General features: G+C 49.0%; 1 protein-coding gene across 1 annotated transcript in view; it reads left to right on the top strand.

Moving 5' to 3' along the window:
• The window catches only part of LOC147114683 (unconventional myosin-Id-like), a 193,865-nt gene that overhangs the window by 107,894 nt on the left and 60,558 nt on the right, over nucleotides 1-25,413 (top strand). Inside the window, exon 17 of the mRNA XM_085992531.1 lies at nucleotides 17,535-17,758. Within this exon, the coding sequence (XP_085848657.1) occupies nucleotides 17,535-17,758 (224 nt within the window). The remainder of the gene's footprint in view (nucleotides 1-17,534; nucleotides 17,759-25,413) is intronic.

The raw sequence follows: 25,413 nt of genomic DNA, 5'->3' as shown, positions 1-25,413 counted from the left end.
TATCGGGGCAGTAAGACAACCTACCCCGTTTTACAGTGGTTACCACCCCGTTAATGCGAGGTGAAGGCAGTCCAAATCAAATGAAGGCAGTAAAGCATTACATGCTCCAAAATCCTTCTGAGTAAAGACATTTTTCTTAACACTTTCCTCACTTTCTTAGTGACAATTATAAATAGACAACCCTCTGTCACTGACTCCCCAACCAGAGGAAGTATTCTTTTTCTATTCACCCTTTCTAAACCTATCATTGTTTTAACTGTCGGAGGTGCCATCTTTCATATGAGACGTTAAACTGAGGCCCCATCTCTCAGGTCCCATGAGTTCTCCCTGGTGTTCTGGCTAATATTTATCCCTCAACCAACATCACCAAAACAAAATATCTGGTCATTGAATCATTGCTGTTTGTGGGAGCTTGCTGTGTGCAAATTGGCTGCCGCATTTCCTACATTACAACAGTGACTCCACTTCAAAACATACTTCATTGACTGTAAAGCACTTTGGGAGATCCTGAGGTCATGAAAGATGCTATATAAATGCAAGTTCTTTCTTTCTTACTTCTGTTGGCTATAAAGGTGCAATGTGAGTTGGGCAGTCCCATTCAAGTTCCGAATGGATGTGGGGCTACAGCACAAAAGTGCACATAATTCAGGACTGATTGACACTCTCAGCCAGCTACGCCACAGAGCAGCTGGTGTGAGAAATAGGAAAAAATGCAGCTTGGTACAGTAGGAGACATTCTTCTTAGGTCTGATATAAAGCACAGCAGGAGCTTTGCTGTACTCTTCTTGGCCTAGGAGTGCTTCATGCTGACACTGCGTGCCTGAAATGGGAAGAGTTCATAGAAACATAGAAGATAGGAGCAGGAGTAGGCCATTCGGCCCCTCGAGCCTGCTCCTCCAGTCAATGCTGTTAGATCCGTGATTCAGTGGATAAAGAATTACACGGATGCTGTACATAAACAAACAACAGGTCTTTACTGGAGGAGGGTCATCTCTAGACTAGAGTACAGAGGCATGCGCACAGCTTATATACCGGTGTGGTTACTGCCAGTACTACAGTATACAGGAGCTGTAAAAAGTAGTTCTGACTTAAAGCACATACACTGCAATTCCTCCCTTTTTAGATTAATAATACCTCAATATTCAAATAACAATTACATTTTTACATGTACATTCAATAACAAAAAGTCCATTTATAGATTCAGTCTTTGGGGCGGCTTCCTTTCGGGATAGCGCCTTTCCGGAGGTTTTTGTTCTTGGTGCAGAGGCGATTCTGACCCCTTTTCATCGGGTAGTTCATCGGGTTCCACTGCTACTGGGTCTGAAGTAGATGCTACCGGTATGTCGGGTTCATCCCCAGGTACTCGAGACATGGGGTTGACGCCTTCCTGTGACGCTAAGATCTGATCGACGTGGCGTCTCACAATGTTCTCCCCGACATCCACTGTGTACATTAATGGCCCCTGCCTTGTACATATCGTTCCGGGTTGCCACTTCTCTGTTCGATAGTCACGGGCCAAGACTGGTTGCCCTACATTGAAGCTCCTTGTCGGCTTCTCGTTGATGTGCTGGAATTGTTTGTCCTCAACATTTCTTCGCACATTTGGTCTGAGCAAGTCCAGACGAGATCTCAACCTTCGGTTAAAGAACATTATGGCCGGGGTCTGGTTGGTAACTGCATGTGTCGCGTTTCGGTAGGCTAATAAGAAATTGTCCATCTTATGCTGTAGTGGAATTTCCTCGTCGCACATGGCCTTTATCGCCTTCTTACAGGTTTGTACGAACCTCTCAGCCAATCCATTGGTGGCTGGATGATACGGGGCGGATGTGTAATGCCTTACCCCATTCCTTTTCATGAATTTTTGGAACTCGTCGGACACAAACTGTGGTCCATTATCAGAGCAGATCTGCTCTGGCAACCCGCTTCTGGCAAATATGGTCCGTAGGATTGCAATCATTTTCTCTGTAGTGGTTGAAGACATCTTTATCACCTCAGGTCACTTTGAATGAGCATCCACTGCTATTAAGAACATTGAGTCCATGAATGGACCAGCGAAATCAATGTGCACCCGTTGCCATGGAGAGGAGGGCCACTCCCATGGGTGTAGAGGGGCATGTGGTGGTGCATTTTGGACCTTCTGGCATCCTAAGCAGCTCTTAGTTAGGTCTTCGATTTGTTGATCGATTCCCGGCCACCACACATAAGCCCTAGCAAGGCTTTTCATTTTCACTCCCCCCAGATGACCTTCATGTAGCTCCTTTAGCACTCTCTCCCTTAACTTGGGTGGAATCACCACTCTGGATCCACACATCACTGTCCCCTGGCATACTGGCAGCTGATCTCTTCTGGATGAGAATGCTGGCAACAGTGAGTCGCCATGTGTTGGCCATCCCCTCACCGTCAATTCATATACCCGTGACAGCGTCGGATCATTGCGGGTCTCCTTCTCTATATCCGCGTTTGTTACTGGCAATCGTTCAATTATCGACGAATAAAATATCTCGATAGGGTCCACTGCTGGTGCTTCCTCCACCGTAGGCAGTGGCAGGCGCGATAGCCCATCAGCGTTCCCATGCTGTTTCGTGCCTTTATATTCTATTTCATATTGATTCGCCCCTAGAAACAGGGACCATCTTTGTAACCGCTGTGCAGTCATTACTGGCATGCCCTTCTTAGGATTAAAGATGGAGACAAGTGGTTGGCGGTCAGTCAGCAAGGTGAACTTCTGCCCATGCAGATAATGGTTGAATTTTTTTACTCCCCATACTAGGCTGAGGGCCTCCCTGTCAATCTGGGCATAGTTGCGCTCGGCTGAGGTTAGTGACCGAGACGCAAAGGCCACTGGCCTCGCCAACCCGTCTGGGAATTTGTGCGACAGCACCGCTCCAATGCCGTAGGGTGATGCATCACATGCCAAACGAATTGGTAGTGCTGGGTTGAAATGGGCCAACACCTCTTTTGATGTGATCAATTCTTTACACTTCTGGAAAGCTCGTCTACGTTCGTCATCCCACTTCCATGGTACCCCTGTTTGCAGTAGGGTGTTCAGCGGGTGTAGTACCGTAGACAAATTTGGTAAGAACTTGTGGTAATAGTTTACCAGCCCGACGAACGACCTCAGTTGTGACACATTTTCCGGTGCTGGAGCCTTGACTACTGCCTCAATCTTGTCAGGGGACTTATGTAACCCCTCTTCATCGATGACGTGGCCGCAATACGAGATCTGTTTCTGGAAAAACTCGCACTTGTGGCGATTAGCTCGTAGCCCATATTCCTTTAATCTGGCGAGCACCTTCTCCAAGTTAGCGAGGTGATCACCGTCATTTTCGCCCGTGACCAAGATTTCGTCCAAATAACACTCGGTCCCTGGAATCCCTTGCAGGACCTGATCCATCGCCCTTTGCCAGATAGCCGGAGCCGAGGCTACTCCAAACACCAGCCGGTTGTATTGATAGAGACCTTTACCTCGTAAGGTAATGTTTCGAAGCTTCTTCTACCTCCATTTGCAAGTACGCCTGGGCTAGATCAATTTTGGTGAAGCGTTTACCAGCAGATAGCGAGGCGAAAATATCCTCAATTCGTGGAAGCGGATATTGCACCGTGTGAAGGACTGGGTTCACTGTCGCCTTAAAATCCCCACAGATGCGGATCTTCTTTGGTTCCCCAGGCGTATTATTCAATGACCTCTTCATTACAGGGACGATGGGTGTAGCCCACTCGCTCCAGTCCACTTTGGACAGTACTCCTGAACGTTCCAACCCTTCCAGCTCTGCTTCAACCGCTGGTCTGATCGCATAAGGCACTGGTCTGGCCTTCAGAAATTTTGGGCTTGCATTATCCTCCATTTTAATTGTTGCTGTTATTCCTTTTAGTGTTCCTAGTCCCTCCTGGAACACTTCTTTTGCGTCAGTTAGCATTTTTGACAGTCGTCCAGGTGTGACGTTGTCATCCTTTTTGGCCTCCACCTTCAGTGCCTGTATGGAATGCCAATCTAAATGTATTTTCTGGATCCACTCACGTCCTAGCAGTGGTGGTCCTCCATTTGGCAATACATATATATCCATTTTAGGTATTTCCTGACCTTTATATGTCACTTTCACCCTTATTTTTCCTTTGGGGTAGACTTTTGCCCCGTATACGTCTTCAAGACAACCTCTGTAGCTTTCAAGGGTATGTGTGAAAATAGCTGCTTGTAGTCTCTTTGATTTATGACTGTTAGAGCTGACCCTGTGTCCAATTCCATTTCCACTTGGACTCCGTCTATCTTGAGTGTAACCCAGATAGTCTGGTGATCCTCTATTTCGGTTACATTATGTAGTTTCAGACAACCCAGCTCCTTGCTTCCGGAGTCTGTGTCACTTTTCTGTTCATCTGAACCACTGTCCATCACCTGGTGTACCTTTTTGTACTTCTCCTGTGGAGATTTCTTACTGTTGGTTTTCTTCCCAGACCTGCAGGCTCTTGCTATGTGTCCTGCTTTCCCACACTGTCTGCACACTTGGTCCTTGAACCAACAATCTTTCTGGTCATGTGTTGTTCTGCTGCAGCAATAGCACTTCCCTGTTCCATAGGTCATTTCATTGGTGCCGTATTCTTGCGGTCTCCGTTGTATCTCTGCAGCGCCCCTTGCGGCTGCTTCGTGTGATACTGCCATATTGAAAGCTTTGTCCAGCGTACGGTCCTTTTCTGATAGAAGCTGTTTCTGGGTTCCTTCACTTTGTAGCCCACACACAAACTTGTCCCTTAACATGTCTGCTAGTCCCGCTCCAAACTGGCAGTATTTCGATAGCTTGCGCAGTTCCGTTAGGTACTCAGCATTGCTTTCGTCTTTGTGTTGGTTCCTTTTATGGAACTTAAATCGTTCTGCTATCAGCAGCGGTATGGGGCTTAAGTGGTCCTGTAGGATTTCTACTATGCTTCCAAAATCCTTGTTTACCGGCTTCTCTGGGGTTATTAGATTTCGCAGTAACCCATACGTTTTTGCACCCATGGAGTTTAACAGAACCAATGCTTTATTAGCATCTGTAAGAAATCACACAACACCAGATTATAGTCCAACAGCTTTATTTGAAATCACAAGCTTTCGGAGCGCTGCTCCTTCTTCAGGTGAAGTGGAGAAATGCATAAAGACACAGCTTATATAGTCAGAGAATCATGTCAGATGTTTACAGGTAACCTTTCCAACTGCCATTTGTCACACCTCGGCAGAGAGATAATCACAACAGTCAAAGGTGTGAATGGTGTCCAAACAGGTCAGTCAGGGAAACATTACATCAAAGAACAATGAGGTGGGGTCACAAGGGGTCAAATATTGCAGATGCTGGGGTCTGTATGAAAAACAAAAAAACAGACAAAAAACATTTTTTTTGGCTGGAAATCACAGCAGGTCCGGCCGCATCTGTGTAGAGAGAACAAGCCAATGTCGACTCGAGTCTGGATGACCCTGCATCTGGCACTTCATTTGCCCTGCAGTACATCTCAATACGTTCCACATATGTTGCCCAATCTTCGACTTCATTGTCGAACGTAGAGATACTGCCACTCTTTGGCATCCTTGGTTGTGCATTAACTATCCCCAATGGCGCCTCCCGCGCTTCCCCTTCTTCTCCGCTGGCACAAAATGGCATCTCCCGCGCTTTCCTTCCTTCCCGCGCTCGCCCGTCTTCTCCGCTGTGGCTTTGCAAAATGGCGTCTCCCGCGCTCTTCCTTCTTCTCCGCGGCTCAATGGCATCTCCCGCGCTCTCCCTGCTTCTCCGCGGCTCAATGGCATCTCCCCTTGCTTCGTCCCGCGGACCCTGATCAGCCCGTGATCCCTGGCTGTGCTCTGCGCGTTCTTCTCTTGATATTTGTCGACGCCGCTCAGTCTAGAACCCGGCTGTTTCTTACCCTCTCTCTCTCCGGTTTGCAGTATTTTTCCTCGACGCTGCTCGGTGATCAATCCCCAGCTGCGCCCTGCTCTCTTCATCCTCTTTCTTACCCCATCGACGCTGCCTGGCTCTCTCTCTCTGCCGTCGGTCGGCTCCAGCCGCTGCTGCTCCGGAAGGGTCTGCTCAGGATCTGTCGTCGGTCTCTTACTGCTCGTTGTGGCTGGGGAACCAAGCCCAGCTCTCCACAGCCTCCCCAGCGAAGTTGGATCTCTGCCTGACCGCTGGGCGGTTGCTCGCAGTCGACGCCCGTGTTCCTGGACTCGACTATTTTTTTTACTTTTTTTTTGTTTAATGTTGCAGGTAGATTCGCATCAACACTCGTCGCCACTGTTAGATCCATGGTTCAGTGGATAAAGAATTACACGGATGCTGTACATAAACAAACAACAGGTCTTTACTGGAGGAGGGTCATCTCTAGACTGGAGTACAGAGGCATGCGCACAGCTGCGGTGTGGTTACTGCCGGTACTGCAGTATACAGGAGCTGTAAAAAGTAGTTCTGACTTAAAGCACATACACTACAAATGCGATCATGGCTGATCATCTAAATTCAGTACCCGGTCCCTGCTTTCTCCCCATACCCCTTGATCCCTTTAGCCTTAAGAAATATATCCAACTCCTTCTTGAATATCTTTAATGAATTGGCCTCTACTGCCTTCTGTGGTAGAGAATTCCACAGGTTCACCACTCTCTGGGTGAAGAAATTCCTCCTCATTTCTGTCCTAAATGGCCTACCACTTATCCTTAGACTGTGACCCCTGATTCTGAACTCCCCGACCATCGGGAACATCCTTCCTGCATCTAGTCTGTCCAGTCCTGTCAGAATTTTATACATTTCAATGAGATCCCTTCTCATTCTTCTAAACTCCAGCGAGTACAAGCCCAATTGACCCAATCTCTCCTCATACATCATTCCTGCCATCCCAGGTATCAGTCTGGTGAATCTTCGCTGAACTCCTTCCATGGCAAGAACATCCTTCCTCAGATAAGGCGACCAAAACTGCACACAATACTCAAGATGTTGTCTCACCAAAGCCCTGTATAACTGCAGCAAGACATCCTTGTTCCTGTACTCAAACCCTCTCGCTACGAAGGCCAGCATACCATTTGCCTTCTTAACCGCCTGCTGCACCTGCATGCTTACTTTCAGCGACTGGTGCACAAGGACACCCAGGTCTCGTTGCACATCCCCTTCTCCCAATCTATTTACATTCAGATAATAATCTGCCTTCCTGTTTTTGCCACCAAAGTGGATAACCTCGCATTTATCCACATTATACTGCATCTGCCCAATCACCCAACCTGTCCAAATCATACTGGAGTTTCTCGGCATCCTCCTCACAGCACACACGCCCACCCAGCTTTGTGCCATCTGCAAACTTGGAGATATTACATCTAGGCCTAGAAATTCAGTTGTTTGCACCAGCCGCTAGCGCCTTAGGAGGAGGAGAAGTGGGGCGCTAAGCGGCTAGTGCCCGGGCGCTGCGCGATCTGCGCCTCTCGTGAACTTCAGTTAAGATTTAGTGACGAAGGCTCTCAACTTCTATGCCACCGGCTCCTTCCAATCCACTAGTGGGGACATTTCCAACATCTCCCAGTTCGCGGTACATTGCTGCATCCGCCAGGTGACCAATGCCCTTTTCAGAAGGAGACGTCAGTTCATCTCCTTCCCCATGACCGTTGACAAGCAGTAAGAACATGCAATGGGCTTTGCAGCATTAGCGGGCTTCCCCATGGTGCAGGGCGCCATTGACTGCACGCATGTGGCTTTGCGGGCACCTCTAGAGAATGCCGAGGATTACCGCAACCGGAAGGGCTACCATTCGCTCAACGTGCAGTTGGTGTGTGACCACAGGCAGCTCATCCTAGCTGTCAATGCCCACTTTCCAGGCAGCAGCCACGATGCCTTCATCCTGCGCCAGACTTCTGTGGCAGACATGTTCGAGGCCCAGCCTCACCCACGAGGATGGCTTCTCGGGGACAAAGGCTATCCTTTGTGCACCTGGCTGATAACCCCGCTCCGTGCACCCAGCACCCCTGCTGAAGAGGGATACAATGACAGCCATCAAGCAACCAGGAACATAATTGAGCAAACAATCGGTGTGCTGAAGCAACGGTTCCGCTGTCTGGATCGTTCCGGGGGAGCCCTACAGTACTCGCCTGAGCGAGTCTCCCATTTCATTGTTGTGTGCTGCATGCTGCACAACCTGGCTATCCGCAGGACTCAGCCACTGCCAGCAGACATTGGAGGACCACCAGAGGAGGAGGAGGACCAGCACAGGAGAGAGGCAGAAAGTGCAAGGGACGCCCGTCGGCAGCTTATTGCAAGTCGGTTCTAGGCCCCCTCTCAGGGAATGGCTCATGCCAATGGCAGTAGATGAATGTAGCCGCTCCACAAGCCCTCAGCCGAGCTGGACAACCAGGACTTCCAAAAGAAAGCATGGACAGTGCGATTTAAGAATTTTTTTTAATGTGATACCTCTGTGCCCTTCCCACATGACAAATTAATGGAGAGAAACCCCCCCCCCCCCACCGCAAAAACACAAATACACCAGTCTCGGCCTTTAAATATAAAACAAATACACCAGTCTCGGCCTTTATAAGTAAAACAAATATACCAGTCTCGGCCTTTAAATATAAAACAAATACAGCAGTCTCGGCCTTTAAATATGAAACAAATACACCAGTCTCGGCCTTTATATATAAAACAAAACATTTGGCCACACCTTCTACTTTTTCCCCTGCGAGGGTGATCCGTTTCGCTTCCGTGACTGGCCCCTACCTTCCCTGCAGCTCCTCCTTAATGGGACCCCAGTGGCTGCAGCAAGGCTGGGGGAAGGCTGCTGAGGGTCAGATGGTGAGACGGCAGATGCCCTTGGGGGTCGGCCTGGACCAGCTCTGGGCCTGGAGGGACCGGCTGCTGACTGCTCCAACTCTGCTTGGGCGGCAGCAGTCTGTCCAACAGCTGGTGGCAGCTGCAATGGAGGAGTGACAGTGTTGGCTGCAGGAATGCTGCCAACCTGACAGATCACAGGCACTCCCTGGTCGGCTGATACATTGGCACGCGCGCGGGCCAGCACTGCAGCATGCGCAGCAATCTGCTGAGGCACAGACTGCTGGGCTGCTGCAGCACAGCGAGTGCCCCGGCGATGCCTGGCCGATCCAGCGAGTGTGGCAGCAGTTAGTGCCCGTGTGGCCCTGGTCTGTGTCTGCATGACAGCAGCCAGTGAATGCACGGCATGACTGAGCACTTGGCTAGAAGCCGCCTGTGAAGCAGCGAAGTCCTGCTGACTCCTAGCCTGTGCTGCCGCGGCGTCCTGCAGACTCCTGGCCTGTGCTGCATTGAATTGTTGCAGACTCCTGGCCTGTGCTGCCCCGAATTCCTGCACACTCCTTGCCAGTGACTCTCTGGAGTCAGGCATCCTTGCCACTGCAGCCATGAGCTCAGTGTGCCTGCGCTCAGCCTGGGCGCCCATTTCCGCTCGGAGTCGCACCTCCTCTGCGCTCACCATAGCAGGACTGGAGGCCGCACTCGCCCTCCGGGGAGAAGGCCGCCGAGCTTCCCCACCCCTCCTGCATGGCTGCAGCCCGCTAGTCCCCGGAGCTTCACTATCCTCCAACCCTTCCCCCCTGCTCCCCTCCAGGGAAGACGTGTCACCATCATGGCCATGGGCTGCCTTGGCTGAGGGTGTCCCTGATGGGCTGGCTTCCTCTTCCTCCTCCTCTATGTCTGACTCGGACACAGTGCCAGCTTGAGGGGCCGCCTCCTCACCTGGCGAGTCACCATCTGAAAGCAGGGAGGCACAAGAGTTGCTTTAGAGTGAGGACAGGGCGGCAGCGAGGGAGGCACGAGTGCTGCTGTGCACTGCATTGGTTCGATAGTGGCAAAGGATGCTGGTGTGAGGTGCAAGTGGAAAGGGAGAGGTCAAAAAGGTGATGACCTTACCATTGGTGCCCAGAACAGGGTCAGCATCTCCAGTGGCGACGGGGCCATTCAGCCAGCCTGCCATGATCCGTTCCACTCGCTGCTCAAGGTCACTCAGCTGTTTCAGGTCAGGACGGTCTCCCCGGTCTGTCGCTGCTGTCTTTCTGTTATGCGCCAGCTTAGCCTGCAAGAGAAAGGACAGCCTCTAAGTACAGTATCAAGCCCTGATCTTGCCCGCACTGCCTCCCATGGTCGATTAGCCCTGACAGTGTCAAGCCCTGATCTTGCCCGCACTGCCTCCCATGGTCGAATAGCCCTGACAGTGTCTAAAGTCCTGAATGCGCAAGTGCTTTTCATGACAGTCCCATAGCTGCTGGATGAGGGCTGGCCATTAGGGCTTTCAGGCCCCTTTGGCCATAAAGTGAGGTGCACATGCAGGGATGAGGAGGATACTGGAGAGGGTACTCACCCTGACAACCCGAGTGAGGTCATTGAATTTTTTCCGGCACTGGTTGGTGTCCTGCCAACCACGCTGTTGGACGTGACCCTGTTTGCCACATCCCTCCATGCTTTCCGATATTCAGCGGGCAGCGGCCTCCTGCCACCCTCAGGGAAGAGGATATGGCGCCTGCGGTCCACTGCGCCAACCAGCAGCCTCAGGTCACCCTCGCCGAAGCGCTGCGCTCTCTCCCTGGCCTTCTCCATTCTCCTGGGCGTGGAGCTGTTCCAGAAGCAGTGTTCAGGCATTGCCTTAGGGCTGCAGTGTGCAGGGCATGGCAGCCAAACAATTCCACCCTCCCCCTTTAAGTGCTGACCGGCGCCTGACTGTCTGCCCTCCATGAGCAACTCGCCGCACCTGCGCTGCGCCCGCCTTCGGTGTTTGCGCCCCGGATCGCCGGCCTAGCGCCTAATGATACTCGTGCATCGCCTGCTTTAGCGCAGCAGCAACCTCTTGGGGCAATGCAACTGAATATCGGCGAAGGTGGCGCTAAGTTGCGCCGGGCGCAAAAGTTAGCGAACGCCATGCTGTAGCGCCCCAAACGTGGCTATACTGAATTTCTAGGCCCTAGTTCCCTCGTCTAGATCATTAATATACATTGTGAATAACTGGGGTGCTAGCACTGATCCCTGCGGTACCCCACTAGTCACTGCCTGCCATTCGGAAAAAGACCCGTTTATTCCAACTCTTTGCTTCCTGTCTACCAACCAGTTCTCTATCCAAGTCAGTACCTTACTCCCAATCCCATGTGCTTTAACTTTGCATGCTAATCTCTTATGCGGGACCTTATCGAAAGCCTTCTGAAAGTCCAAATACAACACATCCACTGGTTCTCCCTTATCTATTGTACCAGTTACATCCTCAAAAAATTCCAGTATATTAGTCAAGCATGATTTACCTTTTGTAAATCCATGTTGACTTTGTCCGATCCTGTCACTGTTTTCCAAGTGCTCTGCTATTACATCTTTTATAATGGACTCTAGCATTTTCCCCACTACCGATGTCAGGCTTAGCCGTTTATAATTCTCCATTTTCTCTCTACCACCTTTTTTCAATAGTGGGGTTACATTACCTACCCTCCAATCCATGGGAACTGTTTCAGAGTCTATAGAATTTTGGAAGATGACCTGCAATGCATCTACTATTTCTAGGGCCACTTCCTTAAGTACCCAAGGATGTAGATTATCAGGCCCTGGGGATTTATCGGCCTTCAATCCCATCAATTTCCCTAACACCATTTCCCTATAAATACTGATTTAATTCAGTTCCTCCCTCTCATTAGACCCTATGTTCCCTGACATCTCTGGGAGGTTATTTGTGTCCTCCTTTGTGAAGACAGAACCAAAGTATGTATTTAACTGGCCTGCCATTTCTTTGTTCCCCATTATAAATTCCCCTGATTCTGACTTCAAGGGACCTACGCTTGATTTCACCAATCTTTTTCTCTTCATGTATCTATAGAAGCTTTTACAGTCAGTTTTTATGTTCCCTACAAGCTTACTCTCATATTCTATTTTCCCTTTCTTAATTAATCCCTTTGTCCTCCTTTGTTGAATCCTAAACTGCTCCCAATCCTCAGGTTAATGCTTTTTCTGGCCAATTTATATGTCCTCTACTTGGATCTTATGCTATCCCTAATTTCCCTTGTTAGCCACGGTTGAGTCACCTTTTTGTTTTATTTTTATGCCAAACTGGGATGAATAACTTCTGTAGTTCATCCATTCGGTCTTTGAATGTTTGCCATTGCCTATCCACCGTCAACCCTTTGAGTGACATTCCCCAATCAATCCTATCCAACTCGCGCCTCAGACCTTCATAGTTTCCTTTATTTAAATTTAGGACCCTAGTCTCTGAGTCGACTACTTCGTTCTCCATCTTAATGAAGAATTCTATCATATTATGATCGCTCCGATCCAAGGGGCCTCATACAACAAGATTGCTAATTAATCCCTGCTCGTTACATAATACCCAGTCTAAGATGGCCTGTTCTCTAGTTGGTTCCTCGACATATTGGTCCAGGAAACCATCCCGTAAACACTCCAGGAATTCCTCCTCCACAGTATTGTTACTAATTTGGTTAGTCCAATCTATATGTAGATTAAAGTCACCCATGATGACTGCTGTGCCCTTATTGCACGCTTCTCTAATTTCCCTTTTAATGCCATCCCCAACCTCCGCATTAATGTTTGGAAGTCTATATACCACTCCCACTAACGTTTTCTGCCCCTTGGTGTTTCTTAGTTCTACCATACAGATTCCACATCATCAGAGCTAATAGCCTTCCTTACAATTGTGTTAATCCCTTCTTTAACCAGCAGTGCTACCCCACCTCCCTTTCCTTTTTGCCTATCTTTCCTGAATATTGAATACCCCTGGATGTTGAGTTCCCAGCCTTAGCCACCCTGGAGCCATGTTTCCGTAATCCCAATCAAATCATATTCGTTTACCTCTATTTGCGCAGCTAATTCATCCACCTTATTACGAATGCTCCTCGCATTAAGACTCAAAGCCTTCAGGCTTGTTTTTTTAACGCTCTTAGACCTATTAGAGTTATTATTTACTGTGGCCATGTTTGATTTAAACCGTTGATTTCTCTGACTGCCACTTTTGTTTTTCTCCTTCCTATCTTTTGCTTTTGTCCTTGTTTCCCTTTCCTGTGTCCCCCTGCTCAGGTTCCAAACCCCTGCCATTTTAGTTTAAACCCTCCCCCAGAGCACTAGCAAACACTCCCCCTAGGCCATCGGTCCCGGCCCTGCCCAGGTGCAAACCATCTGGTTTGAACTGGTCCCACCTCCCCCAGAACCGGTTCCAATGTCCATTCCCAAGTACTAACATCCCTCAAAATTGGTTCTGTTTATTGGAAAAGAGGAGTTTGTGAGGTGACTTAATTGAAGTTCTCAAGATTATGAAAGGAATTGGCAGAGCTAATCGAGGCACATTGTTTCCTGTAGTGAAGCTAAGAAAGAACTTGCATTTATATAGTGCCTTTCTCGACTTCAGGACACCCCAAAGTGCTTCACAGCCAATGAAGTACTTTTTGAAGTGTAGTCACTGTTGTAATGTCGGAAATGATTAGGAGGCTGGACTCCAATGCTCTTGTTCGAATAGTGCCAAGGGATCTTTTACGTCCACTTGCGAGGGCAACGGGGCCTCGATTTAACGTCTTAACTAAAAGACGGTACCTCCAACATTGCAGCACTCCCTCAGTACTGCAAAGGTATCAGACCTGAAGTTAGTATATGCAGATCTCTTTACATCACTGCTGTTAAGGGGACATGCAATTGAATTCATTTCCCTTTTAAAGGGTTGACCTGATTTTACGTCTGAAAAATTTAGTCACTGTCTGCAGATAGAGCAGCACCAAGTCCCCGTCACTGTTTCAATGTTCTGCATTTCCGATACACTCCTTAAAAGCCCTCAGATTTGCTCGCTGCCTTTCCGAAGAATGATTTTGTTCCGTAGACACTGCAACTTTCAGTGATTAATGGGGAGGGGATCTAGGTCCACGAAGCCGTCCCTCATCGTCGGCTCTCTGTAGATCACATGAAGGTGTCTGGCCTACTTTCAGAGCCTTGGCCTCAACGTGCCAGGTTTGATAAATGTCCGGTTCTTTTATAGAGATGCCATTTATCTGGCCCTAGGGAGGAGGGTTTGAAATTATTAGATTCCTCCCATTTTAGAAATTGGAGCACAGAAACAAAGGCAGCCAAATAACCTGAATAATAATTGGAAAATTAGAAATTTACAGGCATGCGCATACACAGACTGGCACACAGGTATACAGGCACATTTACAGACACGCGCATACACAGACTGGCACACAAGTATACAGGCACATTTACAGGCACGCGCATACACAGACTGGCACACAGGTATACAGGCACATTTACAGGCACGCGCATACACAGACTGGCACACAGGTATACAGGCACATTTACAGACACGCGCATACACAGACTGGCACACAAGTATACAGGCACATTTACAGGCACGCGCATACACAGACTGGCACACAGGTATACAGGCACATTTACAGGCACGCGCATACACAGACTGGCACACAAGTATACAGGCACATTTACAGGCACGCGCATACACAGACTGGCACACAGGTATATAGGCACATTTACAGGCACGCGCATACACAGACTGGCACACAGGTATACAGGCACATTTACAGGCACGCGCATACACAGACTGGCACACAGGTATACAGGCACATTTACAGACACGCGCATACACAGACTGGCACACAAGTATACAGGCACATTTACAGGCACGCGCATACACAGACTGGCACACAGGTATACAGGCATGCGCATACACAGACTGGCACACAGGTATACAGGCACAATTACAGGCACGCGCATACACAGACTGGCACACAGGTATACAGGCACATTTACAGGCACGCGCATACACAGACTGGCACACAGGTATACAGGCACATTTACAGGCACGCGCATACACAGACTGGCACACAGGTATACAGGCACATTTACAGGCACGCGCAGACACAGACTGGCACACTAGTATACAGGCACATTTACAGGCACACGCATACACAGACTGGCACACTAGTATACAGGCACATTTACAGGCACGCGCATACACAAACTGGCACACAAGTATACAGGCACATTTACAGGCACGCGCATACACAGACTGGCACACAAGGATACAGGCACATTTACAGGCACGCGCATACACAGACTGGCACACTAGTTTACAGGCACGCGCATACACAGACTGGCACACTAGTATACAGGCACATTTACAGGCACGCGCATACACAGACTGGCACACAGGTATACAGGCACATTTACAGGCACGCGCATACACAGACTGGCACACAAGTATACAGGCACATTTACAGGCACGCGCATACACAGACTGGAACACTAGTTTACAGGCACGCGCATACACAGACTGGCACACAGGTATACAGGCACATTTACAGGCACGCGCATACACAGACTGGCACACAGGTATACAGGCACATTTACAGGCACGCGCATACACAGACTGGCACACAGGTATACAGGCACATTTACAGGCACGCGCATACACAGACTGGCACACTAGTATACAGGCACATTTACAGGCATGCGGATATACAGACACACAAAAATACAAGACACGGGCAAAAATACAGACACGGGCAGACACGCGCAAAAATACGGGCGCGCGCAAAAGTACGGGCGCGCGCAAAAGTACGGGCGCGCGCAAAAATACAGACACGCACAAAAATACAGACACGCACAAAAATACAGACGCACAAAAATACAGACGCACAAAAATACAGACACGCACAAAAATACAGACACGCACAAAAATACAGACACGCACAAAAATACAGACACGCACAAAAATACAGACACGCACAAAAATACAGACACGCACAAAAATACAGACACGCACAAAAATACAGACACGCACAAAAATACAGACACGCACAAAAATACAGACACGCGCAAAAATACAGACACGCGCAAAAATACAGACACGCGCAAAAATACAGACACGCGCAAAAATACAGACACGCGCAAAAATACAGACACGCGCAAAAATACAGACACGCACAAAAATACAGACACATATATAAGCAGCCAAATATACAGATACACAAATATACATATACAGACAAATATTTTTGCGTGTGTCTGTATGGAAACCCAGTGTATTCTGCTTCCTCCACACTAGAATCATGCCCTAGTTTCCCCATTTCTCAGAATTCCTATGCTACTGCCCGAGAGCTTTTTAAACACGGCTTCACAGTGGGCAGCCGGTATTCTGGCGCAGGTGCAAACCCCTCCTGGAAGTGGTCTTATGCTATTTTTTGGCTAGACATGTTTCTGGTGACTTCACACCCAAATTGAACTATACAGTTCGCAGCGACCCAGCCTCAGCAAATGTAATGCGTGTTGTGAGACTGCACAGCTTCAAACTAGTGTCAGGCATACATGTTGAAGTGCCTGTTGTGATTCACTTTGGTTTCCCTTACACCTCCCAGACACCAAAGGGACTTCATTTCCTCTGTGTGCTTAATATAGACAGATTAACGACCATGACAAAATAGTGCAGACAGGAATGTAATATAAAGGTGTCGACCTGTGAGATAAAAATAGAACACAGAGCAATTGAACTTCAGCAAGAGAGAGACAGCTACAATGTTTTAAAACCTGGAAGCTTCAGATGCAGCTGTTCACAGTGATTTATTAATTTTTAATTAATTATTCATAGAAACATTCTTAATCAAGCAGCTGAAGCTCGAGCATGAATTCCACAGAGGATTCATCGAGCAGTCTCTGCAGCGAACGACTCCTTTTCCAAATATGGGGGATGTCTTCCAATCAATGCTGTTCTCATATGAGTACTGAATGTGCTCGGACTAAATTTCTCTGTGTGTTTTGTTAGCGTGGGGTTAACCAGGTTAAAATAACCAGGTTAAAATAACTGGGTTAACACCCATAGCAAAAAACATAAACACCAGTCGGAACTATTTTTTATGGTATATGTTAGTGAGAAAAATCACTTGGGCTTTAAACATGGAGACATGGGGTAGCTCTTGACTTTGTGTGATAATGTAAAATGGGTGATAGCGAGTCGGCAGCCTGTTTTACATCTCTCACAATTTTTATTTCCATTGACTCCCTCTGCATTGTCCCAGCAAAAGCTCCCAGGGTAGGTACAGCACAAGTTAGATACAGAGTAAATCTCCCTCTGCATTGTCCCAGCAAACACTCCCAGGGCAGGTACAGCACGGGTTAGGTACAGAGTAAAGGTCCCCCCCTACACTGCCCATCAAACATTCCCTGGCTAGATCCCTCTAATGTCTCTCAGCTGCAACCTCAGCAATAATGGTGTTGTAGGACATCACTTTTCCATTTGTCACCTGCCATTCAGTGATGCTCCTGAGTGACATCGCTAATTAGTGATAAAGTAACTGCAGTTTTGGTGCTGGGGACTCGTGCCCACTTGAGACTGAGATTCACTGTACACAAATGGCAGAAAGAAGAAACTTGCATCCCATTCATCAGAGGTGGATTTGAAACCTGGTGCCAGAGATGAAAGGCCAATGTCTGCTCAACCCTTCAACGATACTTGATTTGTGAATAAAGCACATGCAATGAAATGCTAAGAATTCACATTCAGCGAGTTGATTCACATGTTTTCCTCAACAGATCTGGAGGGGAGCGCTTGCTAGGAAACGTTGCCGGGGCATGAGAGCTGTCTACGCAATCATGAGTTATTACAAGACATTCAAGGTCAAGGCATATCTCATAGAGGTAATGAGGCGTTTCCAGAATGTACGGAGCATGAGTGACTATGGAAAGAGCGTGACGTGGCCAACGCCTCCCACAGTCTTAGTCAAATTTGAGGAGAACATGAAGTATCTGTTCAGAAGGTAAAAAATATTTTCTTTAAGGAATTTTGTTACCTTATTGTACGCATTATTATAGTATGCAAAATTAACAGTCACTTGGACAAGTTGGGATTAATTAAGGAAAGTCAGCACAGATTTGTTAAAGGCAAATCATAGAAACATAGAAGATAGGAGCAGGAGTATGCCATTCGGCCCCTCAAGCCTGTTCCGCCATTTAATGAGATCATGGCTGATCATCCAAATTCAGTACCCTGTCCCTGCTTTCCCCAATATCCCTTGATCCCTTTAGCCTTAAGAAATATATCCAACTCCTTCTTGAATATATTTAATGAATTGGCCTCAATGGCCTTCTGTGGTAGAGAATTCCACAGGTTCACCACTATCTAGATGAAGAAATTCCTCCTCATCTCAGTCATAAATGGCTTACCCCTTATCCTTAGACTGTGACCCCTGGTTCTGGACTCCACCGCCATCGGGAGCATCCTTCCTGCATCTAGTCTGTCTAGTCCTGTTAGAATTTTATAAGTTTCAATGAGATCCCTTCTCATTCTTCTAAACTCTAGCGAATACAAGCCCAATCGACCCAATCTCTCTTCATACGTCATTCCTGCCATCCCAGGTATCAGTCTGGTGAATCTTCGCTGCACTCCCTCCATGGCAAGAGCATCCTTCCTGAGATAAGGCGACCAAAACTGCACACAATACTCAAGGTGTGGTCTCACCAAGGCCCTGTACAAATGCAGCAAGACATCCTTGCTCCTGTACTCGAATCCTCTCACTATGAAGGCCAACATACCATTTGCCTTCTTAACCGCCTGCTGCACCTGCATGCTTACCTTCAGCGACTGGTGCACAAGGACACCCAAGTCCTGTTGCATTTCCCCTTTTCCCAATCTATTGCCATTCAGATAATAATCTGCCTTCCTGTTTTTGCCATCAAAGTGGATAACCTCGCATTTATCCACATTATACTGCATCTGCCATGCATCTGCCCAATCACCCAACCTGTCCAAATCATACTGGAGTTTCTCGGCATCCTCCTCACAGCATGCACACACACCCACCCAGCTTTGTGCCATCTGCAAACTTGGAGATATTACATCTAGGCCTAGAAATTCAGTTGTTTGCGCCAGCCGCTAGCGCCTTAGGAGGAGAAGTGGGGCGCTAAGCGGCTAGCGCCCGGGCGCGGCACGCTCTGCGCCTCTCGCGAACTTCAGTTAAGATTTAGCGGCGGCGCAAAACCTTTGCACGCGCAGCTGACGACATTTCGTGGTGCAACGCCCTTTGTGCGCCCGAACTGGAAATTCAGTGGCGCCGGACTATTGTGCGCCTGGCGCCACTAGCGACTGGTAGAGGGGAACGGTTCCCAGTCGCTGCGGGGCATGGGGGGCGCTAATTAAAGGGGACTCCTCCTGCAGTATAAATGGCAGCCATTTTGCACCACTCCTTCTTTGTGAGAGATGGATCTTTGGAGAGAGGCAAAGGTAGAGAGCTTTCTGGTTTGGCTCAACACTCGCACAGGTACTTGTGGCTTCAGGCCACAGCTTTGCACTTGTCTTCAACTTCAGTGTCATAGCATTGATTGCAGCCCCCATTATATGTTTCCAATGGGTGGAAACGTTGGGCTTCTCCATTGCATTTAAAGGGCTCAGAGACGCCGTGAGAGAGTGCCAGTCATGGCCAGACGGAGAAGGGCCAACAGGCGTCGGCACAGGAGGCCTTACCCACCCAGGGTATACCGCCAGCAGTTCTCATATCTGAACATGTCTGAGAAGCAGTGTGTTCGGATGCTGCGATTCAGAAGGGCGGTGGTCACAGATCTGCCACCTGCTTCGCGGAGATCTGCAGCCACAGCTGAGGAGCAGGACGTCTCTGTCGGTGGCAGTGAAGGTGACGGTGGCTCTCAACTTCTATGCCACCGGCTCCTTCCAATCCGCTAGTGGGGACATTTCCAACATCTCCCAGTTCGCGGTACATTGCTGCATCCACCAGGTGACCAATGCCCTTTTCAGAAGGAGACGTCAGTTCATCTCCTTCCCCATGACCGTTGACAAGAGCGTGCAATGGGCTTTGCAGCATTAGCGGGCTTCCCCATGGTGCAGGGCGCCATTGACTGCATGCATGTGGCTTTGCGGGCACCTCTAGAGAATGCCGAGGATTACCGCAACCGGAAGGGCTACCATTCGCTCAACGTGCAGTTGGTGTGTGACCACAGGCAGCTCATCCTAGCTGTCAATGCCCGCTTTCCAGGCAGCAGCCACGATGCCTTCATCCTGCGCCAGACATGTTCGAGGCCCAGCCTCACCCACGAGGATGGCTTCTCGGGGACAAAGGCTATCCTTTGTGCACCTGGCTGATGACCCCGCTCCGTGCACCCAGCACCCCTGCTGAAGAGGGATACAATGACAGCCATCAAGCAACCAGGAACATCATTGAGCAAACAATCGGTGTGCTGAAGCAACGGTTCTGCTGTCTGGATCGTTCCGGGGAAGCCCTACAGTACTCGCCTGAGCGAGTCTCCCATTTCGTTGTTGTGTGCTGCATGCTGCACAACCTGGCTATCCGCAGGACTCAGCCACTGCCAGCAGACATTGGAGGACCACCAGAGGAGGAGGAGGACCAGCACAGGAGGGAGGCAGAAAGTGCAAGGGCCGCCCGTCGGCGGCTTATTGCAAGTCGGTTCTAGGCCCCCTCTCAGGGAATGGCTCGTGCCAATGGCAGATGATGAATGTAGCCGCTCCACAAGCTCTCAGCCGAGCAGGGCAACCAGGACTTCCAAAAGAAAGCATGGACAGTGCGATTTAAGAAATTTTTTTACTGTGATACCTCTGTGCCCTTCCCACATGACAAACTAATGGAGAGAAAGCCCCCCCCCCCAAAACACAAATACACCAGTCTCGGCCTTTATAAGTAAAACAAATATACCAGTCTCGACCTTTAAATATAAAACAAATACACCAGTCTCGGCCTTTATATATGAAACAAATACACCAGTCTCGGCCTTTATGTATGAAACAAATATACCAGTCTCGGCCTTTATATATGAAACAAATACACCAGTCTCGGCCTTTATATATGAAACAAATACACCAGTCTCGGCCTTTATATATGAAACAAATACACCAGTCTCGGCCTTTAAATATGAAACAAATACAACAGTCTCGGCCTTTATATATAAAACAAAACATTTGGCCACACCTTCTACTTTTTCCCCTGCGAGGGTGATCCGTTTCGCTTCCGTGACTGGCCCCTACCCGTCCTGCAGCTCCTCCTCAATGGGACCCCAGTGGCTGCAGCAAGGCTGGGGGAAGGCTGCTGAGGGTCAGATGGTGAGACGGCAGATGCCCTTGGGGGTCGGCCAGGACCAGCTCTGGGCCTGGAGGGGTAGGCTGCTGACTGCTCCAACTCTGCTTGGGCGGCAGCAGTCTGTCTAACAGCTGGTGGCAGCTGCAATGGAGGAGTGACAGTGTTGGCTGCAGGAATGCTGCCAACCTGACAGATCACAGGCACTCCCTGGTCGGCTGATACATTGGCACGCGCACGGGCCAGCACTGCAGCATGCGCAGCAATCTGCTGAGGCACAGACTGCTGGGCTGCTGCGGCACGGCGAGTGCCCCGGCGTTGCCTGGCCGATCCAGCGAGTGTGGCAGCAGTTAGTGCCCGTGTGGCCCTGGTCTGTGTCTGCATGACAGCAGCCAGTGAATGCACGGCACGACTGAGCACTTGGCTAGAAGCCGCCTGTGAAGCAGCGAAGTCCTGCTGACTCCTAGCCTGTGCTGCCGCGACGTCCTGCAGACTCCTGGCCTGTGCTGCATTGAATTGTTGCAGACTCCTGGCCTGTGCTGCACTGAATTGTTGCAGACTCCTGGCCTGTGCTGCCCCGAATTCCTGCACACTCCTTGCCAGTGACTCTATGGAGTCAGGCATCCTTGCCACTGCAGCCATGAGCTCAGTGTGCCTGCGCTCAGCCTGGGCGCCCATTTCCGCTAGGAGTCACACCTCCTCTGCGCTCACCATAGCAGGACTGGAGGCCGCACTCACCCTCCGGGGAGAAGGCCGCCGAGATTCCCCACCCCTCCCGCATTGCTGCAGCCCGCTGGTCCCCGGAGCTTCACTATCCTCTGACCCTTCCCCCCTGCTCCCCTCCAGGGAAGACGTGTCACCATCATGGCCATGGGCTGCCTCGGCTGAGGGTGTCCCTGATGGGCTGGCTTCCTCTTCCTCCTCCTCTATGTCTGACTCGGACATAGTGCCAGCTTGAGGGGCCGCCTCCTCACCTGGCGAGTCACCATCTGAAAGCAGGGAGGCACAAGAGTTGCTTTAGAGTGAGGACAGGGCGGCAGCGAGGGAGGCATGATTGCTGCTGTGCACTGCATTGGTTCGATAGTGGCAAAGGATGCTGGTGTGAGGCGCAAGTGGAAAGGGAGAGGTTAAAAAGGTGATGACCTTACCATTGGTGCCCAGAACAGGGTCAGCATCTCCAGTGGCGACAGGGCCACTCAGCCAGCCTGCCATGATCCGCTCCACTCGCTGCTCAAAGTCACTCAGCTGTTTCAGGTCAGGACGGCCTCCCCCGGTCTGTCGCTGCTGTCTTCTGTTATGCGCCAGCTTGGCCTGCAAGGGAAAGGACAGCCTCTAAGTACAGTGTCAAGCCCTGATCTTGCCCGCACTGCCTCCCATGGTCGAATAGCCCTGACAGTGTCTAAAGTCCTGAATGCGCAAGTGCTTTTCATGACAGTCCCATAGCTGCTGGATGAGGGCTGGCCATTAGGGCTTTCAGGCCCCTTTGGCCATAAAGTGAGCTGCACATGCAGGGATGAGGAGAATACTGGAAAGGGTACTTACCCTGACAACCCGAGTGAAGTCGTTGAATTTTTTCCGGCACTGAGTTGGTGTCCTGCCAACCACGCTGTTCGACATGACCCTGTTTGCCACATCCCTCCATGCTTTCCGATATTCGGTGGGCAGCGGCCTCCTGCCATCTTTTATAATGGACTCTAGCATTTTCCCCACTACCGATGTCAGGCTTAGCCGTCTATAATTCTCCATTTTCTCTCTACCACCTTTTTTCAATAGTGGGGTTACATTACCTACCCTCCAATCCATGGGAACTGTTTCAGAGTCTATAGAATTTTGGAAGATGACCTGCAATGCATCTACTATTTCTACGGCCACTTCCTTAAGTACCCTAGGATGTAGATTATCAGGCCCTGGGGATTTATCGGCCTTCAATCCCGTCAATTTCCCTAATACCATTTCCCTACAAATACTGATTTAATTCAGTTCCTCCCTCTCATTAGACCCTATGTTCCCCGACATCTCTGGGAGGTTATTTGTGTCCTCCTTTGTGAAGACAGAACCAAAGTATATATTTAACTGGTCTGCCATTTCTTTGTTCCCTATTATAAATTCCCCTGATTCTGACTTCAAGGGACCTACGCTTGACTTCACCAATCTTTTTCTCTTCACATATCTATAGAAGCTTTTACAGTCAGTTTTTATGTTCCCTACAAGCTTACTCTCATATTCTATTTTCCCTCTCTTAATTAATCCCTTTGTCCTCCTTTGCTGAATCCTAAACTACTCCCAGTCCTCAGGTTTTCTGCATTTTCTGGCAAATTTATATGTCCTCTCCTTGGATCTTATGCTATCCCTAATTTCCCTTGTTAGCCACGGTTGAGTCACCTTTTTTGTTTTATTTTTATGCCAAACAGGGATGAACAAATTCTGTAGTTCATCCCTGCGATCTTTAAATGTTTGCCATTGCCTATCCACCATCAACCCTTTAAGTAACGTTCCCCAATCCACCCTAGCCAACTCGTGCCTCATACCTTCATAGTTTCCTTTATTTAAATTCAGGACCCTAGTCTCTGAGTCAAATACTTCGCTCTCCATCTTAATGAAGAATTCTATCATATTATGATCGCTCTGCCCCAAGGGGCCTTCTACAACAAGATTGCTAATTAATCCTTTCTCATTACATAATGAGATGGCCTAATCTCTAGTTTGTTCCTCGACATATTGGTCCAGGAAACCATCCCGTATACACAGTATTGTTACTAATTTGATTAGCCCAATCTATATGTAGATTAAAGTCACCCATGATAACTGCTGTGCCCTTATTGCACGCGTCTCTAATTTCCCGTTTAATGCCATCCCCAACCTCAGCATTACTGTTTGGGGGTGTGTATACAACTCCCACTAACGTTTTCTGCCCCTTGGTATTTCTCAGCTCTACCCATACAGATTCCACATCATCAGAGCTAATATCCTTCCTTACTATTGTGTTAATCTCCTCTTTAAGCAGTAATGCTACCCCACCTCCTTTTCCTTTTTGCCTGTCTTTCCTGAATATTGAATACCCCTGGATATTGAATTCCCAGCCTTGGTCACCCTGGAGCCATGTCTCCATAATCCCAATTATATCATATCTGTTTACATCTATTTGCGCAGCTAATTCATCCACCTCATTGCGAATGCTCCTCGCATTAAGACACAAAGCTTTCAGGCTTGTTTTTTTAACACTCTTAGACCTTTTAGAATTATTATTTACTGTGGCCATGTTTGATTTACACCCTTGATTTATCTGACTGCCACTTTTGCTTTTCTCCTTCCTGTCTTTTGCTTCTATCCTTGCTTCCCTTTCCTCTGTCTCCCTGCACAGGTTTCCAAACCCCTGCCATTTTAGTTTAAACCCTCCCCAACAGCACTAGCAAACACTCCCCCTAGGACATTGCTCCCGGTCCTGCCTAGGTGCAAACCATCCAGTTTGTACTGGCTCCACCTCCTCCAGAACCAGTTCCAATGTCCCAGGAATTTTAATCCCTCCCCCTTGCACCATTCCTCTAGCCACGTATTCATCTGAAATATCCTTCTATTTCTACTCGGACTAGCACAAGACACTGGTAGCAATCCTGAGATTACTACCTTTGAGGTCCTATTTTTTAAGTTACCTCCTAACTCCCTATATTCAGCTTTTAGGACCTCATCCCAGTTTTTACCTATATCATTGGTACCTATATGCACCACGACAACTGTCTGTTCACCCTCCCCCTCCAGAATGCCCTGCAGCCGCTCCGAGACATCCTTGACCCTTGCACCAGGGAGGCAACATACCATCCTGGAGTCTCGTTTGCGGCCGCAGAAACGCCTATCTATTCCCCTTACAATAGAATCCCCTATCACTATAGCTCTCCTGCTCATTTTCCTCCCGTCCTATGCAGCAGAACCACCCATGGTGCCAGGAAGTTGGCTGCTACTGCTTTCCCCCGATAAGCTATCTCCCTCAACAATATCCAAAATGGTATATCTGTTTGAGAGGGGGATGGCCACAGGGGACCCCTGCACTACCTGCCTGCGCCTACTACTCTGCCTGGCGGTCACCCATTCCCTTCCTGCCTGTGCAGCCTTTACCTGCGGTGTGACCAACTGATTAAACGTGATATCCACGACGTCCTCAGCATCGCGAAAGCTCCAGTATGTATCCATTCGCAGCTCCAGCACTGCAATGCGGTCTGCCAGTAGCTGCAGCTGGATACACTTCCCGCACACATGGTCGTCATGGACACAGGAAGTGTCCCTGATTTCCCACATAGCGCAGGAGGAGCATGCCACGGGGCTGAGCTATGCTGCCATGACTTACCCTTTTATAATTTAAATCAAATCAAATCAAATCA

The sequence above is a fragment of the Somniosus microcephalus genome, chromosome 7 (assembly GCF_052327205.1).
Source record: "Somniosus microcephalus isolate GS21.2 chromosome 7, FLI_Smic_1.0, whole genome shotgun sequence".
Classification (NCBI taxonomy): Eukaryota; Metazoa; Chordata; class Chondrichthyes; order Squaliformes; family Somniosidae; genus Somniosus; species Somniosus microcephalus.
The sequence above is the reverse complement of the archived record's forward strand: the minus strand, read 5'-3'. Positions and strand labels throughout refer to the sequence as shown.